Source organism: Merops nubicus, unplaced genomic scaffold (assembly GCF_000691845.1).
Source record: "Merops nubicus isolate BGI_N331 unplaced genomic scaffold, ASM69184v1 scaffold12288, whole genome shotgun sequence".
Taxonomy (NCBI): domain Eukaryota; kingdom Metazoa; phylum Chordata; class Aves; order Coraciiformes; family Meropidae; genus Merops; species Merops nubicus.
Window position 1 is genome coordinate 1 of NW_008625156.1, and position 19,691 is coordinate 19,691.

The 19,691-nt window shown below is 38.8% G+C and overlaps 1 protein-coding gene across 1 annotated transcript; it reads right to left on the bottom strand.

Moving 5' to 3' along the window:
• Window positions 1–25: 25 nt before the first annotated feature.
• Window positions 26–18,830, bottom strand: FAM208A (family with sequence similarity 208, member A; the record flags this gene model as incomplete). Its single annotated transcript, XM_008945587.1, has 15 exons — window positions 18,744–18,830; window positions 17,795–17,867; window positions 16,503–16,594; window positions 16,006–16,164; window positions 14,648–14,775; window positions 13,948–13,979; window positions 13,167–13,272; window positions 12,696–12,799; window positions 12,480–12,583; window positions 12,169–12,241; window positions 11,955–12,029; window positions 10,315–11,028; window positions 8,245–8,687; window positions 5,669–5,813; window positions 26–573 (listed from the first exon to the last, which is right to left on the bottom strand). Coding segments are annotated over exons 1-15 (2,814 nt in total), but the record flags the coding sequence as incomplete, so codon positions are not given.
• Between the last annotated feature and the right edge of the window lie 861 nt (window positions 18,831–19,691).

A 19,691-nucleotide genomic window follows, 5' to 3' on the forward strand; every position in this document is an offset into this window, starting at 1 on the left:
CGCTGGGCGGCAGCGCGTCGGGCACAGGGTCGGGCGCAGGGTCAGGCGCAGGGTCGCTCGCCGCCCCAGGGCTGGAGTAAGCCGGCGGGGTGCGCCTCGCACACAACGACGACAAAATGACACTGTTCAGCTTCTCGCTCAGCGTCTCTATGTATTCTTGGACAGAAACTTCTGATGCCTGTAAACAGATGTATTCTGAAAGTCTCATTATCCTCTCTCGGGCAGAGAAGACTGGTGTGGACACACCACTAACGTAAGCAATATTCCTTTGCTGCAAAATTTCTTGAATCTTTCTTGCAAAGAGATTATATTCTTCTAATAGTGTAGTTTCTATTACAGTGCTAATGGAATGCTTAGATGTAAAAGGGTGATCTGCTAGACCACACTGATCTTCGAGTTTCTCCACTTGTCTTGTATAAAGCCCATCTTCTGCTGTCCCCTTTTGTGTGTCTGAAAATGGAGAGTATGGAAACTGATAATCAGGACTTCTCTGTTTATTTATTACCCGGGGGTCATTAGGAAAGGCATCCTTTGGCGGTAAATACACTAGTGGTTCTTCTGGTGATTTCAGACCTATATAGGAAGAGTTCATCATCATCATCTTATGTTTGAAAGTCATACACAACTGACATACTAAAACCTCAAAATCACAGTTTTGAAACAGCGTTACTGTTATGCTTCCCCGCCCCAAACAACTTATATCCAAAGACTCAAGTGTTACTGTCTGCTGAGGCACAGAAACACAGAAAAATTAATAGCTCCTAAGACAGCAGAACAACAGAGTCAGTTTTCTCAAAAAGCAGAACCCAAATAATATTCCCAGAGATAACATTGATACAGCATTTGGTTTCTTCACCACCCACATTCAAAACTAAAGTTTTGTTTGTTTTTGAACCAAATGTAACACTTGCAATTAATGATCTATACACAGACACCTGTATGTATCTTACACATATATTTCAGTATCTATCTGTTCCTGAAATACTTCAAAGGAGGTTCTTTGCTGATTTATTTGACTTTTTTTTTTTTGGTTGGTTTGTTGGTTTAAGTGTTGTATTATTGTTAAAGCTAATATAGTTGTAAGCAGCAAACCAGATTCCCAGAACAGAAGCAATAATCAAAATAGTACAGATGGTTTCTGAAAGTATTCTTTTGGAATGCAGTCAGTTTTCAGCCAGTTAAAGCCATATTCAGTCCCTAATTTCATTGTGGCCATCCATATCTAAAAGGAAAATATCAGCCACCATCAGGGTCCCTTTTTCAAGGTGACACTATCACCTCATAGTTACTTTATGCCCCCAGAGTTAAACAGAGAAATCAGAATTGCAATTCCACTTTCTCTTCCTGATCAATGAAACTATGGTATTTCTTCATCCTTCAAACCACATCTTTTAAGTCAACCCAAATTTCTAGTCTTCTTTAAAAGCGCTAAACACAGATATAAATCAGGTTATTCCAATTAGTTCCATTTGATTTTATCTGAACCTTTTTTTTCTCTTGCCCTCTACTTTCAAGGTTGATCTACAACTTTTGCACACATGAGTACATTGGTACCAAGTTCTTCAGTCTTTCAACATTAAACTACAAAGTTGACAAACTAGTTTAAGCTTGTTTAAAATACTTCAGAATATATTTTGTAACTCATTCTTCTTGAGCTGCTCAACACTTAGAAGCTCCATCACTACTGGAATCAAGAAATACTGTACTATAAGCAGGTTTTAGTAAGAAGATTAAAAGCTGTACTATGGTTTTAAATTTAGGGCTATTTTTATAACTTCTTATATTTTAACACAGCTTATCAGCTGCATACTAATTTTTAACAATTAGATATTCTTCTGTGGCTCTCCTGTATGCCCCCCCAATACAGGTAAAATATCATATCCTAAGGTAATAGAAAACATTCATATACAACCCACTCGTCTTGATCTGATGAAACATTTCTGTAACAACTCTATCAGGAAAAGTTTTCAAGATATATATGATTAAGAAGTCATTAGGTTATTCTTCAAATTATTACTTGAAAGTTTTAAGAAAGAAAGAAACTTTGTTCTTAAAAAAAAAAAGCCTTTTTAAAGTTTTTTTACAAAAAAAAAAAAAGAGCTGAATTTAAACTAAAGATGATTTAAACTAAAGTTACCCTTATTTTAAATAAGTGTTCTCTGAATGTGGCATCCTTCACAGATCTACACCTTTGGCTCACAACTCTCCACAAAAAAACAAATGCATGAGCAAGGAGCAAAACCCAAATAAACACACGCTTAAGCAGCTATGACAGTATGATTTCAAACATACACTTTGTTGGCATTACCTTGTAACTGATATGTCACAGGAACAGAAACACCAACTGCCTGAACACAATCTCAGCCACAGTGGCCATTTAAGAGCTGCTGAGGTAGTTATCCTTGCAGATTAAGAGTCAAAATTCTACATGGCTCAAGAGATCTCCTACAGCGACTCCAGGGAGAAAACTCTTGGGTAGATTTTGAAATCAGAAATTCAACTACCACCCGACAGAGAAAGCCTAGAACATTCTGTTTCTTCATATCCAAGATGAATAGCCGTCCTGGTCTGGGGTAGAACGGAGCAGGTTCTGTTGAATAATTTAACTTTTCAGCTAAAGCTCTTCTAATTAGCTGCACTTTCTGGTTAGCAGCATGTTTCGCAGACTGTCTGCTTTTAGCTGGGGTAACGCTCCATGTTTAGAGTTACTGCCTGGGATTGGGATGCAGACCAAGGTCACTGCTAAGCTTCTGCATCACACAGAGGGGGGCAAAAAGTTAAAGATGCACCTGCAGGGAGAAGCAAGCAAGATAAGTGACCCTAAAATTCACCACTGGGGTATTCCATTCCATATCCCTCATACCTGGTATAAAAGCTTAAGGACCAGGAGGGGCATCCCCTTCTGTCACCCTTCTGCCTTGCTTGCTTTGGCTGCTCCTGCAGTGGCTGGCCCCTGAGGAGGACTTCATCCATCCTGCCTTTGATCCCAATTCCGGTGTTCCTGAACTGAGTTCCAGAACCCAGCTCCTGTGCCCAGTCGCTGTCTGTGGCCGAGTCCAGCCTGAGATCCCCTCCCTGGGGGCTGCTCCCCAGCTGGGGGTGATGGTGACATATTGCCATTGGAGGGGAGTTGGGTTTGATACTGGTTTTATATACATGTTTGTATATATTCCATCTTATTATTATTTTTACTACTAGTAGTAGTAAAGCTGTTTTCTGAGCTATAAGTCTCTCTCCCTTATTGTCCATCTCTTTCCCATCAGAGCAGGGGGATGAGACGGTTACCGGTGAGCATCTGTCACTGGTCTGGGGGCATCCCTGACCCCAAACCATGACAATGGCATCAAAAGCCATAATTTTTAAGAATGTCTATTAATGCATTAATCTTCTCTTGGAGGAGAAGGAACAATAAGCAAGAACAAACACCATTTCTTACACTCATGTCTAAAGTCAAAGAGAAGTCTCCAATTCAAGCCAAAACCGAGTTCAGATAGGTTTCTTAAAACACATGTGCCCACATTAGCTTTCAAAAATAAGGCTCAGGTTTGCTGACCATTGTCAGAAGTTTAGATTATATAATCATGAAGAAAGGAACAATAATTCGATACAGAAGTAGTCCAGACAAATTAAGGACCTATGAACAGCGATCTCTGCCAACACTTTCTAATGTCATCAGGGAGAGGTAAGACAAAGCCCCCACTCCTCAAGTCACAAACTATGAAGAGTTAAGTTTAGCTGAACATGATCCCTGTACAGAATCACAGAATCACTGCAGTTGGAAAGGAGCTCCAGGATCAAGTCCAACCTTCTTCCCAATTTCCCTAATCACTAGATCATAGCTTCAAGTGCCTTATCTACCGATTTTTTGAACACCTTTGCTTAAAAAACATCTTTGTTTAAAAACTAAAACCAAGAGATTGCTAATTTGCCTTTCAGCAACTGTGCAGAGATCAAAAACTGGTGTTCTCCAAATTCCTTTCTATAGCTGCCTTACTACAAAAATGAGAGGCATGGAGAAGCCATCACATTTACAAAGCCATCAGGTTCAGAATAAAAGCTAAGCTTTCTTTAAATTATATTACTGAATTGATCTTAATGCCCTAGAATAAAAATTCAAAGCCCTCTAGAAAACACTATAGGGGAAGAAACATCCAGTAAAAACTGAGTGCCACTAGCCCAAAACATTAAAGGCTCTTTTGACTGTCCTACAGCCTTCTAATGTACTTCAACAAGTCCATGTGCTGATGAAGATTCAGTACCAGCTGAGAATACAAGCTGCTCAGCAGTTCAGGCCATAATGCCTTAGGCACTGTCCCACCCACTCTTCTCACCCGTTTATCTTCACATTTTTACAACTGCTCCTCTTGAACTCTTCCCGCCCCTCCTGAAGGACGGCAGCATTTCACGTTGGCAGAGTTTCTTGGTATTTATATAGCATTATAACATCATCATATTGGAGAGCTGGGCAATTTGAAGAAGTGACCTCATGAGAACTCAAGAAATTCAGAGATGCTCAGACACCCTCTCATCCCTACAGAAAAGCACTTTTCCCCTTGCAGAAGGCTGCAGAGGAATTTTTTCCTGGCGACGTCTGCAGTCTCACAGCTGACTGCGCAGCGCGTGTGCTGGCAGACAAAGCCCCGCACAAAATCTCACACCCCGTGTCTATGGGGTACTGCAGTCCTTAGATGCTTGATCATCCGCTTCACTGATTATCTCAGCAACCATAACCTCTCATCTATATGCACAGCAGCCATACAGGAGTAAAAGAAATAATGTCCCACCCAAACAACGCTGCAGTCTCCATGCTCCACGGCATAGCAATGTATCAGATGTTTGGCCCTTAAGGAAAGCGCAAGAGCCGCTGTGCAGGATTACCCCGGCATTTCACTGCACGGCCGAGGAGTTCCAGGAAGGGAAACCCGTCTCTCCTGCTCTCCTCCCTTCTCAGCCAAACAAATGAAAAAGAGCTGCCAAACTACACAACTAAAGTGTGCCAGAGACACACTCCATCATTCCTGGAATACCATCAGAAATCAGTGAAGTTTTTACTCAGAGAATGCAGTTAAATTCTGTTTGGATTTAGTCATAAGGCAGCTTTACTTGTAGCCTTCAATTTAGAGATTTTGGTAACTCTTCTTACAAGAGTTCTTACAGCCCTGTTTCTACGGCCTTCAAATTCATGCTTGTCTGCTCTCCCATGAGTTCACACTGTTGACTTATAAAGAAGCAGAAAAAGAAGCTTCTTCTGTTAGATTATTTAAGATTTAAAGGTTTCAATAAGCACAAAGACGTCAAAGCCCTTCTGGCAGAAGAGCCTGATGCAATAAGAAGTCATCTACTTTCTATAAGGAGAACACATTTTTCATTGCTCTTCTCAATTACTACTTGCAGTGATCCACCCGTCCGGTCTTTCAATAGAACCTGGCAAGTTCAAACGCTGAAAGCAAAGCAGTTAGGTACCTCACCAGACAAACACCAAAGCATTCCCATTTCTAAATTATGTTGGTGTGTACACAAAAGAATATTCTCCACTAGTATCTGTTTTCATCCAGTGGATTTCTGTATTAATCAAATACCAGAAACAACAACATATTATATACAAAACCTTTAGAACATGTTTTCATTCACTATCTGTAGCAATGTAAGAGTTAAAGCATCACCTTACCTGTAATGGGAATAAGTTTCCAGTGCATTCCAACTTCTCCTATACTGTTTGAAGTGGAACGTTGCCTACGATAAACATGTTCTATAGGTGTACTAGGACACGGACTGTAGTCTTCAAAACTACTTACACTTCCAGTGCTTGCTTCCTAAAAAACAACAAGAATTCTCAGCTCAAAATCAAATTTTTTTTGGTAGCTATTAAGCTTTTACATTCTGAACAGCTGATAGTAAGAACACACCTGAGTTCACCAGCACATTGGCAGTTTTGCCATCAAGTCAAACATGAAATCGTTTACATGAAGTACTTATGTATTCCACTGACAGTTTGGTGATTTCTGAGACAGATGTCTTTGCTGATGGTCTATCAAAGCAAATAAGGCAGTTCTGTGGACATGCTTTACTGTACAGAAGCTAGGTGGGGCAGGGAGGGAAGGAAGCAAACGGGCCAGGGGGGGTAGAAATCAGGGAAGCCATCTGCTCCCTAGCATTTATCAGGCTGTCGTCTTGATAACCGACTGAAGCCATGAGATGTTGGCATTACTTGAAGAACTGCCTGCAACTAGTATTAAGCCTTTGAGCAATCCAATTTCATTTCACATTCCAGATGGTTAGAACCAAAGCGGCACAGAGATAACACGTAGGACAAACTCCTTCCTGCTCCATGACAGAAACTGGGCTTTATGGAGAAAAATCAATAACAGAGATCACACAACAATCACTTTGCAGAATAATGTGATGGCACAGGCAGTTGAGGCACTCTGAACTCTAAGCACAAGCTTTCTTCAAAGGGTGTTCTACCAGTTATATTCTGTTGTGAAAAGTATGCATGGGACGTACGCACCACTGCACCAAGAAGGCATGAGAAGAGAGCTAGGCATGTGCTTAAGTGTTCAGAGTTTTTTAACTCTGCTCCCGCCAAAACTAAATAAAGCCAATTCCCCAACCGTCTTTAATATCCCACAGAGCACTTAAGACCTTCCACTATGCACACCTCACACTTTCTCCCTTAGACACTGCTAGACGGACAGGAACAAACCCATCAGCTTTCCTACAGTGCAAGGCCAAGAGATGGACATTGCAGGATCCTCACTGGTGCACACAAGCAAAGGGCATTTTCCTGCTCAATGAAATGTCTGCTATTATTAGACATGTGAGAAAATATTGGACCAAGATCAATTCCCAGAATTGGAGCAGTAACTTCTATTAGAGCAAAACGTTGCTTGATGATTGTAAAACAGTAAGAATCACTTTATTGACCCTGAGGTATCGTCACTAGAAAAATGTCACTAACTCATACACAGTCAGCTGAGGTAAGATGCTGCCACGGAGGTTTTCTGTTTGTTTTTAAGATAACAGTTCAGAACCCATAAAGCATATTTAGTTTCCAAAAACAATCAACTTAAGTTTTGCCAGTCTGTTCTATCAAGACAAGAGTGCTGTCATCGAAAGGAAACGGCTCTCATTTTTGCTTCTCTGGATTAACTACTCATCATCTATGGATAAACAGTCTTAAGATGCCTCCAACCAACTCTACCTATCAAATGCAGATTGGAATTTCATTTCTTTCACTTTCCTGCTTATGACAAGAGAGCAACAGGCCAAAAAAAGTCTTGAAATTATATAGCCTGACTCACATATTTATTTTTGGTTTGCATTTGGTGGGAGAAGAGGGAAGAATTCTGGGTGCATAAGCTTTGAAAGAGATTGTCTCAAATGAGTTCTGGGAGGAGCCTCATCAAAAAAAGGCTTGTTTCTGTGCCTGAGATGAAATTTCATAATCATGACAAGCTGTCACATCCAAACCACCTATCAGGTCTACCAGTTAAAGGCTACGTAGAATACAATGATTAAAGGCTTGCCCTGCAAGTGCTGCTGAGAGAGAGTCCATAAGGGACAGCAACTACTGCCTTACAGCCTACTTCCAGGAAGAGTAACAGCTAGGCAATAATTACTGTGAGGAACTCATAGAGCTATGCTTCAGGTTGATCAAACCTCAATGCTCTGGCCAGACCAAGAATCAACCCTGAAGGAGAAGGAGGAAGATGAAGGCAGTACATAAGCTGTTACAGTAACACTGTATTTATTCTATGCGTCACCTTCACAGGTTCCTAAAAACCCCTACCACCATAAGCAAGGGAAGAGCCAGAAGAGACCATCTTCTTGCTGCAAGAGACCGAAAACAAACGCAAGGTTTGGGTCTCAGCAAGCAGGAAAAAACACCCTTCATATGCAGCACTTGGCAACAGAACCCCACAAGTTTTGCTGCCTATTGCTGCAGCAGCTGCATATGAGACAGACTGTAAAGCTCGTGAGGAAGACCGACCATGGCTGCTTTCCATCTTTCAGTACTCTTAATTACAATTTTATTACAGGTAATCAAAGAACCAGGAACGCACGCATCTTAAGAGTTAAGAATATTTCCATACACCACCCCTACCAAACAGAAAAGCTTCTTCACAGAAGTTAGTGCTCATCTTTCTTTACTCATGTAAAAAACTTTCCTTCTCTCAGTCTCATAATATTTATGATAATAGTACATTCATTATCAGCATTTACCTACCCGGCAATTTCACTTACTTTTAAATGCTGTGTGTGTTCAAGGGCTACTTCATTAGCTGGAAGCTGCAGATCAACATCAACAGGGTAGGGCAAGCATGCCACATCACCTTCCAGCATCACTGGGCTCTGTGGGTCCTTAAAGTTAACATTTTCAGCTTGAGCAGTATTACGAAGCTCATGATCATCTTTGTCCTGTGCTGGAATGGATTCATATTCATATTTTTGTCTCAAATCTTCTTCCATTTCATCACTACTTAATCCTAAAGCTTGATTTACAGACTGTGCCAGCGACGAATCCAAGCGTCCTGCACTAGCTAGTGTTTCTAAAAGCAGTTTAATGAGGCCATGTGTGTCAGTACCAGCAGGGTCAGGTTCATCTTGCTGTGTCAAGTCAGTATCGTGTCCACCAAGACCAGTATTAACTGAGAAAACAGCGTGTGGCGAATCCGAGGTTCTGTCCCCTTAGCAGAGAGGGAGGAGGGGAAAAGGAATTAATTACTAAGTTTTAATCTTAAAAGCAAAACCAGACACCCCCCCAAACAGCAGCCACATACTCACAGTTCCATTTTCTAGCATCCATTCACACAGTACACATACATTTATTATTTTAACCAAACTAATTGAAACAGGTAGATGTTGATGAGAGGGCAGTTTCTAATGCCAATAGTCTCCCCAGATAAATCATGGCTTTTTTTTAGGTCATCTTGGGTTTTTTTTTAGGTCATACTATTTTATGTTTTAATAGAAGTCACATACTCTCATCTATGCACTTGTGGAAATGGTCTAACATTCTCCCATTGCTTGGTGAGAGAAAAAGATTAGTTTGAGCAAGACAGTTACTCCTCTCCCTCCTACCACTATTGCTCTAGAAACTGATGAGTAGCGTAATGCTTAACCTCCCAAGCTGTCCTAGACAAAGCGCAATTTTGAAACGTCGCCATGTCTGTTTACACTAAATGTAGCATCACAACGGGGTTATTATTCTTCTACTCACTCATCCCCTTGGGGTATACATTAGGTAAGATCTTTTGCAAGGCACACAAATTACTTTCAGGGCTATATAAACACACAGAATTCAAACCAGAGATGTTGCTGTTTCGGTACCCCTGAAGAAGTCAAAATTTAGTCCAAACACATACTGTTCTGATTACAGCCAAGTAGAAATCTATTCACATATTTCACATTTATAATCAATGTAAAAGGAGCCTGAAGTTTCACAGACTTCCAAGCACGAATCCAAGACCTAGCATGTAGCCTAGCCTCTGTCTCCTCCATCCACACCTGTTAGCGCCTTTGGTCTGACTCAAAAGGGAAAATTATTCCTAAGATCAGCCATTTCAGCTTCCAAAGTGATTTACCTACACAGGAGACTGACTTGTGCCTGATGTAAATCTACCTCTTCTTTGTGCCACCCTTCTCCCAGTTTTTCTCCTTCTAAAAGAGGCCTACATCATTGCCTTGAGAAAACAGTCAGGGAAACAGAAATCAAAGGGTTTGTTTTGGTTTTTTTTGCATATCTTAAGTTTTTAAGTATTGGATGATATCTGTGATAATTATATGAGGTTTGGATGTAGATAGTTTCATGTACAGAAAAATTCAATCAGTACTATTACATTGTTTCTTTTGTCCCACTACACTGGGACATTACTGGCTATTTCAAACCTTTATTGTGCTCATGGTCAGAGGTTTAATTCCTCCCTCCAAACTAAGTTTACTACATATCATATAGGATACCAGAGCCATACAGATTTGCAGCAATGCCTAAAGTCAAAATCTGCAAAAGACATTATGATATCAGATTCACTTAGTACTCTATATTAGAAAGTCTCTGGACAGTTCACAGCTAAGCCACCTCTTTGGAAGTCTGCATTCTCTTTGAAGAGGCAGAATAAAAGCAACTTCCATGATAACTCTCCTAGAAAGGAACAACCTACATGAACTTCATCTCCACTGAGAGATCTCAGGCCAATGTTTACATGAACCAATATGCATTAAAATACCCACAGTATGCAAAAATATTCACTCTATACAGACAAATGTTAAGTATGCTTTGAATTACAATGTTTAAAGAAGAAAAGACTTCCTTACCTTCATACTGACAACTGTTCTCTGAAGATTCACTCATTTTTAAGTATTTCCGCAAATTTTCAGACTGTTTTTCCAGCTTTCTTTTCAGGCCACTTTTACTTCTAAGGTCTTCAGAATCACTGTCTCCACCTACATTTTTTTTCCTACACTGGATTAAATTAATAAGATCTTTGAGTCTATCAGGATCATAGTCTCCAGAATGAGGCAGTTTTTGCTTGGTAGCAGTGGCTTCGTATTTTGCACAGATCCTCTTCCTGCTTTTTGTGCTGGTGAAATCAGAGCCTTCTTCTGTGGCTTCATAATCTGAGACAGGACTGAACTGTTGAGGTTTCCGACTTCCCTCCATCAGTTCCTTAGCTCTAGAAACAGGTAGCTGATATGCCTCACAACCAAATATATAGTTTTGCAAGCAGCCGTCAATATGAGATTTATTTCTTGGAGCAGCATAAAGAAATTTTTTGTCATCCAGCCGTGATTCATACCGATATAATACAAATTCTCTGTATCTTCCAGGGCCACTACATCTTTTCAAATACTCATTTATATACTTTTCCACAACTGCATTGAAATCTGCAGTAGCATCTTTACGGGACTGGATTAAAGCAAAATGCAGAGACCGAATAAACTTTGTGAATTCTGGAATAATTTCCTGATTTTCATGCAAAACCACAGCGGTTGAATTTTTCTTTGTTCCAAATGGAACACTTTTTCGTACTGCCATAGGAGAAAAGGGAATTCACAATTAAAATCACATCATAAAAGCTATAAATAAATGATGTCTAGTTAGCAATATTCTGTATTATACACATTTGGTCAAACACAGTTTGGAATAACTGCCGAGAAATAACCCAAAAGCCAGGAGAGTTGTGGTTGTTTGTTGTTGTTGTGGGGTTTTTTTTGTGTGGGTGTTTTTTTTGGTTTTGTGTTGTTTTGTGAAGTAGCCAGCTATAAATCTAGGAAACCTAGGAAGCTGACAAGACTTTAGGATAGGAACATCTCTGTAAGATGAGGTATGTTTTGTCAGTATTACTTCTACTTCAGAGCAGGCCCAACGGGACTGCACTTCTGCTGCTAGCATTACTTACTGCAAATTTCAACTCTAGAAGATTAACTGCAAAATCTTATCCTAAAAGTAATGAAGTTCTACTACAGCCAAGTCCTTCTGGTCGTCTTTAGCTAACTGTAAAGATTTTATATCAATATGCTCTTTGCTCCTTTACTCAGTTTTTGGTTTGTATCCCAACTAACAAAAAGAAATTACAGGTACATTAAAGGCTTTCAGATGTTTTGTCCTTGATCATTTAATGGTTAAAGCCCTCAAACCACTGAAGTGCAATGGTATTACCAATGCATAGACCACCTGGAATACCAATGCTCCTTCCTACTAGAATATACAGTCAAGAACTCTTAATGAAGTTTTACTTTCTCAAATATGAACAGATAGACCAAAAATACATAATGTGATAATGGCTTTTTGAAGAAATGAACACTTTTTGAACACCATCACCATGACCATAAACAATGCAAACTGTTATTCCTAGTTTATACAAACAGGCTTTAACACTACAAAGACTTCAAGAGAACATACACTACACTTAAATAAGCACATCCACAACACACTCAACTAGGAAAAAACTCACCTGAGCTCACTAAACCTCTAGGCTCTGGAAACAGAAACAATGCATATAAGATGCGGGGCCGTCCGGCTTGGTGGTCTAGAACACAAGAAAATAAAAACAGTTGGGAAGACAATCACTGCGCTTCGAAATGCAATCCGGTACTTGACCCCCTGCCCCCAAAAAAACAAACCAAACCCCAAACCAGCTCAAAACCAAAAAACCAGTGCATGCATACCATAAGGGGACATCATTTGCCAAGGAGAAAGAAGAAAAAGAAATCCTCTGTCCAGAAGCGGTTTCACAAGAACCTGGTTTGAAGCAAAAAAGGTATTCTGTTTCAAACAGTCCAAGATATTTTCTTGCTGTGAATACTCTTACTGTCTGTAAGCTAAATTCCATTATGTGCAGAGAAGTGCCCTGACTCAATGCTTAACCATATGGCAGCTAAGGAACTGCAACGAGATCATGGATCTTGTAGTACCGCCTCAATTAGTACTTAGTAAAATTATTTTTAAAACCAGGAATAGTGAAATGTGTTGCACTCACAAGTTTCTCTTTCTCTAGTTTTTGAAGCAAACCCTCCAAGTGACAACCAGAACGGGACTTCTCCACAACTTCATAAAGGCTGCAGTACATGCCGTTCTTCAACACTGACACAGTGCAAGCGCAGAAAGACAAGGTGCGAAAAAATGAAACAAAATTGTAATTCATAAAACATCTCAAAATTCTGGATTAAAACAAAAATAAGCTAGAACTATTTACCTTCTTTTGCTCCTAGGTAAGTTTCTTTATAGAACAACACAGGTGCAACTTTTTTCTTCACTTGATCAATGTTCACAACTTTGTCAATCTCAAGCTTCTCAGGACTGGAGGCAAAGGGTGGGGGAAAGGAGAAAAAGACTGTTTCATGAGCCAGTGGTGTCACTGCAAAAAGCTGACACTTTAAATGAAAAAAAAAAAAAAGGGCAAAACAAAATCCAAAACCCAAAAACCCCCAAGCAATCAAACGAACAACAAAGCACCAAACAAAAAAGAGATGCTGACAGAGTTGTGCACATGAACTAAAGAAGCTCTGGACACACATGACTCAAGAGTCTAGTTTGACACGTTTAAAGCATCCAATCAATGTGTATTTTAGATTTTCATCTGAACACATGCAAAATTCACCACTCTCTACCAGAAAGTTTTAACCCAGACGTATTTTAAACTTACTCTTTAAATGGTAATACTCACAGCTTGCATGGAAGGAATGGACATACTGCTGATTTCAAGGAAATGTGGCAGAAAAGTTTGCCTTTATTCCAAAGCTGTCCCCTCCACACTGTATAGTTACATTTATCTAAATTAAGATGGAGAAAGAAAGACTAAACGAAATTACATGACTGAAAGGAAATGGCAGTAAAGAGGCTACTGAATCTCCAAAAGCAGTTTAGGGAAAATTGCATATCAATACCAGACAAAATATGTTAAATACTAAGTTGAAAGGTAACAGAAAGAATGTTTACAATCCCATTGTTGTTTTGATCTGCTCTGAGCAGAGTAAAGGAGGTTGTACTTGCATCTGTTAGTATGCCCTTGATGCTTATCATCTGTGGGATGATACCCCCTTCCCTTATCTTAATTGTCGGCCACTTTCATGCATACTAATATTTTGCTTGAATGAGGTTTAAAAGAAAAGCAGTACAGAGGATCATATTATTTGAAGTAGCACTGAACAGGACATTCATGAACAGAAGGCAAGTTATTACTACACTAGAAGCAGAAAAGGAAGGGCAAAAAGGCTTTTGATTTTGTTGAGTTCTGGTTTGTTCCAGTAAAGGTAGACATACATTAAGGTGTCTGATCATGTGGTAACAGGAAGAGATGCCTGCAATCAGTATGGTACATGATAAAACTCAGGTATACAGTCAGCATAACAAAGCTGGTTCAAGAAAAATAGAACTACATAGGGAAAAAAGTCCCAAACGTTCCATGTCTAGACCATAAAAAGCAATAAATTCCAATCCATTCTTACCTGTACTTCTATCTGCATTGAAGCTGTTTGATCTAACAAAAAGTAAAAAAAGATAGAATGACTCCAGGTTGAAACAAACTTCTGGCTACTGAATTTTACCTTAAGGATACTTTATCAGTCTAACAAAAGAACACTGATAATTTGCTCTCTAACCCTCAAGCTGTCATTGCTGCAGCACCTTGTGCTATTTTAGATATCCTGGCAACTATTTTTAGCACTACATAGTACCAGTCCCAACATCTGGATGCCTTCCTACAAGCACAGGTATCACATTGTATCTGTAATCAACTGCCCATTTATAGATATTCTCTCCACAAGTATTAAGATGACGCCAGTGAAGAGTTCAGTGCCAAAGCATACAGAATATTTTTTTTAGAATACCAAGCAAGGTAATGCTGTGAACATTTTTATGTCTGTGAATTTCCTCAGTTAAGCAAAAAAATCCATTATACATGGAGACCTAGACAGAAGGTGAACAGGTGAAAAGTGCAGCAGAGCTGCTTCTTACAGAGGGCAGCTTGCTACATAAAACCAAAGTTTGTCACCTCTCACTTTGCATTAGAAGTATTTATTATGCTAAGCCTCTGTGACACGTCCATTCATTTCAGCACTGTTCATCTAAATCCACTCTAACCTACTGCCAAGAGCTATGAATTCTTCACACTGCATGCAATCTCCCAATACTCACTTCCCAGCTTACCTTGACGGGGCTGAGAATTTTGGTCCTTGCACCATTTCATCTTTGTAAGTAAATGAAACAACAGCGTAAGGACAAACGTGCCTTGGTCTTCGCCTTATCTCATCAAAGCCATATTCATAAAAATAGTACTAGAAAAAGAAGTGAACGCAGTGTTAAAAGTCTGGTAAACTGTATTTTGAAAGTATATTAGCAATCCACAACCTGTCTTCACTGAAAGGTCTATTCTGTTTCACAGGAATAGCTTACAAAACACAAAAAGTATCTGTTTGAAACTTATTATGCTAAACATTAACTGTACATAAAGCAAGTTACTATAACAAATCATATTATGTTATTTTGACCCACAGCCTATTTCTTCAAAAGCTGATACCTAAAATAAGGAAGCCTTTAAATGCCGTTCTTATACGTACTTAATAAGACAATCAATTATGGTAAATTTTTCACCTTCTCCGCCCTCCTTTATGAAGAGGGTGGACACTGCTTCAGAAGTTAATCAATAACAAGAAAGTGATTTTTGCAACATTTATTTGAAAGTATATTCTTGATGAGGTAAAGGACAATTAACAAAACTTCCACTGAGGAAAGGAAATACTGCTGTAAATTCTGGAGTCTATCCTTAATTCAGTAATAAAATTCTAACATCAAAGAAAAATGTTCATTAATGCAAAGTTGTAATGAGAAATTAAAACATTTCCTAACCATCTGATTCAGTCCCCACCTCTGAGCTACAGAAGTCAAAAGACTGAAAAGAATGCATTCAATTAAGTGTCCTGAAATCCATGGACTTGATGGAATAATCTGACTGCAACAGGTTACTGCAGTAATGGAACAGCTGGAGGAACAGAGATGCTTGGAATTGATCCCATGCTCTCCTCCCTCAACAACTCCAAATCTGAAACTTCGCTACGGGAAACAAAAGAAAGGCAATAGGAAGCAGGGGTGGGGGAGAAAAATGCTGTTCTTTCCTGACCAATATTTTTCCTTCTAGGAGTCTCACTTAATGCCTGTTAGACAGTTCTACTTTTACACTCCAAACTTGACATATCATCTCCCCTCCTCCCCAGCCTACATTCCAGTCTCCATGTACATTCCCTAGTTACTTCCTGTTCCACCTGCTCCTAATCTGAATATCTTCTCCATGAGGTCCAGGTATATATAAAGGGAAACAGGAGAGACTGATGTTGTTCTGTAATTTCTAACAGAGGCGCCCGTGGACTACTGCTAAACATACACAAAGGGTGAGCGTGTCCTGTAAAGCAGCAGTCTGTGTATCTTCGGTGATTTTACTTCCATCACTTCCAAAATTCTATTTATAAAGTTCTTATGTAAGAGCCAACACATGCTCAACTTTCCTGTACCTGAGTAAGTTCATAGGCTCGATAAGCCAACAAGGAGGTCACTTTATTTGCATTCTTGGAAACATGGCACTCGTGCTTCGGTGTTGGATCTAACGCACTCTTCACTGATGATTCCATTGCTTTCATACCAATGTGGTCATATATGCTTTTCATTTTTCCCTGTAATAAAGCAGAAGAATTGTAAGCACAAGCTTTATCCTGAAAATTGGCATATTGCTTCAAATACCAAAGGAAGTAAGAGTGGTGAAAAATGGCCTATTAAAAAGCCATTTATAGAAGTACATTGTTACCATACTTTCAAATAAATCCTTCTCCCCTTTCATAAAAATCTATTGTGCCTTATTTAGGCTCAATGTCAACATGGATTTTAAACCTGGCAGGGTTCAATTCTCTCTATAAGCAGGTAATCATGTGAACAGAAGTTGAAAAAGGGAGGTTAAAATCACATTTTATCAGTAAGCAATATAATCCTTCAAGAACAAGGAAGATAAATTTACCTTCATTATTTTAAAAATAATCACATCTCCAGTTGCTCCAGCTTCTAGAGGATTAGGCTGCAATAAATCAGCATATCTGGAGAGATACACACCTGAGAGGAGCATAAAAGAAACAACCCCACATTATGCTGAATGTTGAAACGTTATTAGAGGCTTCAGAAGCATTACACGGGATTAAAGCTCAATGAATACCAAACAATAAAGATACAACAGTGCTTCTGGAGGAAGGGTAAGAGCATGTTCACAATCTGCAACGTCACAACAGCAGAATAAATGTTATCTGCATCAGCTGCAGTATGAAACATCAGAGGAGGCTACGGACACTAGCTCAGTTTGAAAGGACCACACCCATGCTACTGGACTTGTGACCAACAGGACAAGCCCTGCCCAAAGTCTACACAGATACTTATTTTGGGTGTTTTTTTTTTCTTTTATATAGATTTTTTTTTTTTTTTTAATAGCTGAGGTCCCATTTCAGAATGTGGAAATAAGCAGGAAAACACTGGTATCTTCAGCAATCTTTCATCCTGTACTGCAAAAATATACTGGCTTGGAATTGTGAACTGACACACAAATGAAAAGGACAAGTCACTCCTTGCTTGTCAATCTTCAGCCACAATTTCACAGATTTCAAGGCCTCAAAAACACACTGCTATCTGTTAGTCTAGCTGACTAACTCCAATCACATAACTGTAACTGAACTCAGGAACTCAGAAAAGCATCTGTTTTGCCTAGGTACCTCTAATTTCAAGCCAATATTTAGCTGCTTTGAGAAACTGCTCCAGAATCTTTATCAGATAAAACAGTAAAAATTTATCTGCCCCCATACCTTTGTTCTCCTCCTCCTAGCATCTGCTCTGGTTTTAACATTCAGACTGTCACCTCTGTATTATGCTACTCTTACAGAGGATCACAGAACAATTTCTCAATTTTCTATTTAAAAAATTTTGCAAAAGGAACTTTGCATCTTGCACTTTCAAATCTCTTAACATCCTGTGACTCTTTCAAGTCTCACATTTATCTATGCTCTTCTTGGACTTGTGGATTCAAGAACTTTAGTTCTATTTCCATCCATATCAAGCTGCAATACTATTTCTAACAAGTATTTCTGAGTGTATAGATATATGTATGCACAAACACAGAGGCATGCAGCCATAGATTGCTTTAGTTCTTTGGCCTGACAATTTTACTGGGAAAATTTTCCTTTTGGGAAAGGAACTTCTGTGAACTAGTCAAAAACAAAGTTAAGAAGTAATGAATAATATCAGCACATATAATCAAAAGATAGTTACCCATGGAAGGGCTGCCGAGGGTTGTTATTCTGGAGTGGCCCACCTGCAGCCCCTTTTCGCATATGCTTTGGATCTGAAGAGAACAGACATTTTTTTTAAAAAAAAAGTCCAACAGAAAAGCCAGAATATGAACAGAACAAGCAGTGAGAAATAACAACTAGAGAACTGGGCTAAAAAAAAAACAAAACAACCCCCGAAAAAAACTCCTACAAACAAAACCATGAAGTCTGAATTGCTATACAAATTGTTAAAACTGCAAGTCCAACGCTCAGTATGAAGCAGCTATCTTAGAAAAACAGCCTCCCTATACCTTAAACACATTTCATGAACATTACTTGCTTTTAGTACACAAAGCAGAAGTAAACCTGCCAAATGATGGAATACTTGGGAAATCCTGTCTCTGTAATAGTAGAAAAAGCACAGAAATACTCTTTCCATCACTTTCATTAAAACATACAATTGAAGAAGAGACAAGAAAGATAAGGTCCATTTTCTAATATTACAGATTACCTTCTCCTTAAGGTAACTTCTTCTTGATGGAAAAAGAAACAAAAAACCAAAACAAAAAACAACACCCACAAAAAATCAACTGCAACGAAAACATACAACATTTACTTTTCAATTAAAAAAAAACCAAAAAAACAACAAAAGACAAACTCAGTAAAACCCCACAATGCCATCCAGAAAATCCACCCTTTTATTTATAAAAGGGCCTAAAAGAGAGCTACTTCAGAGAGACATGCAAATTGATCACCTTAAATAGCAGAACATAAAGGATTTCAAAGATGACATAATACCGTATCACTTTCCTATCCTTCTACAACTTCTAGTGCTGAATTTTGCAAAAATAACTTAAACATTAGTAAGTCTACCAATAAAACCACTTAGTTAAAAAACCCTCTCAGTTAAAAAAGAAGAGAAAGCATTTTACATGCAGTTTTGTTCTTACCTGAGGTCGCTCGACCATCAGAAACGCGTAAGTTTCAGAAAGCTCTTTTTCTAGACGACCATCAAATTTCAGCTCCCTTCGTTTTTCTGTGAACTATTATTACAGAAAGTTCTTAACATGCAGACAGACTCGTACTGTCACATTCAAGTGTCAATGTTTTAAGGCCCCATGTATGTTGGCGGATCCAAAAGTACAAAAATAATCAAAAGACAACCTGAATGAGACTATAGTATGCTAAAACTAAATTTCAAAAACATCATTCCCTTGGGAAATATCTTCATCTGCCCAAAGATTTCTTTCTGCATTTTTGTTTTACTTTTTAAGGAGGAGAGAGTATTCAAATAAACCGGTGCAGTAATGCTCTAGCACTACCTTTGCAGCTTAACAATCTAGAAACATCCATCTTAATGACTTCCATATAATCTTTGAAACTCTAAAAATAAGCCTTTCCTCTTTTTAGGAGGCAGACTGTTATCTCTTATGTTGTGCAGGTACTTTTGCAGGTGCACCTCACTGCTACTGAAGTAATTTTCATCAGCTGCAATAGTCCTTAGCTGTAAACATCAATCAGAAATGTTACAGTAGCAGGAAAAAAAAAAGGCTTTTACCTTACAGTTTCAAAATCATAATTATAGCAAACAGATTATATATTCTCTTACTCCATACATGAAGTTTTTTGGCATTGGGACAGAAAACTTATTTCACAGTTATGAAAGAAAGCCAAGGCTGGATTTAAGAGACACCAGATAAGGTTCAGAAGAAGTGCTTCAAGCAACCTGCTCTACTTACTAGTTCAAGTAATAATTCTTAGGTACTTCTTGGAGAAAAACAAAATTACAGAAACTATGTAAATCTAGTATCAGAAAAATAATTTAATATTAAATTTTTTTAAGAAGCATCAGGCCTTCCAAATGAGACACTGTAACATCATTCCAAGTTATTAAAAAT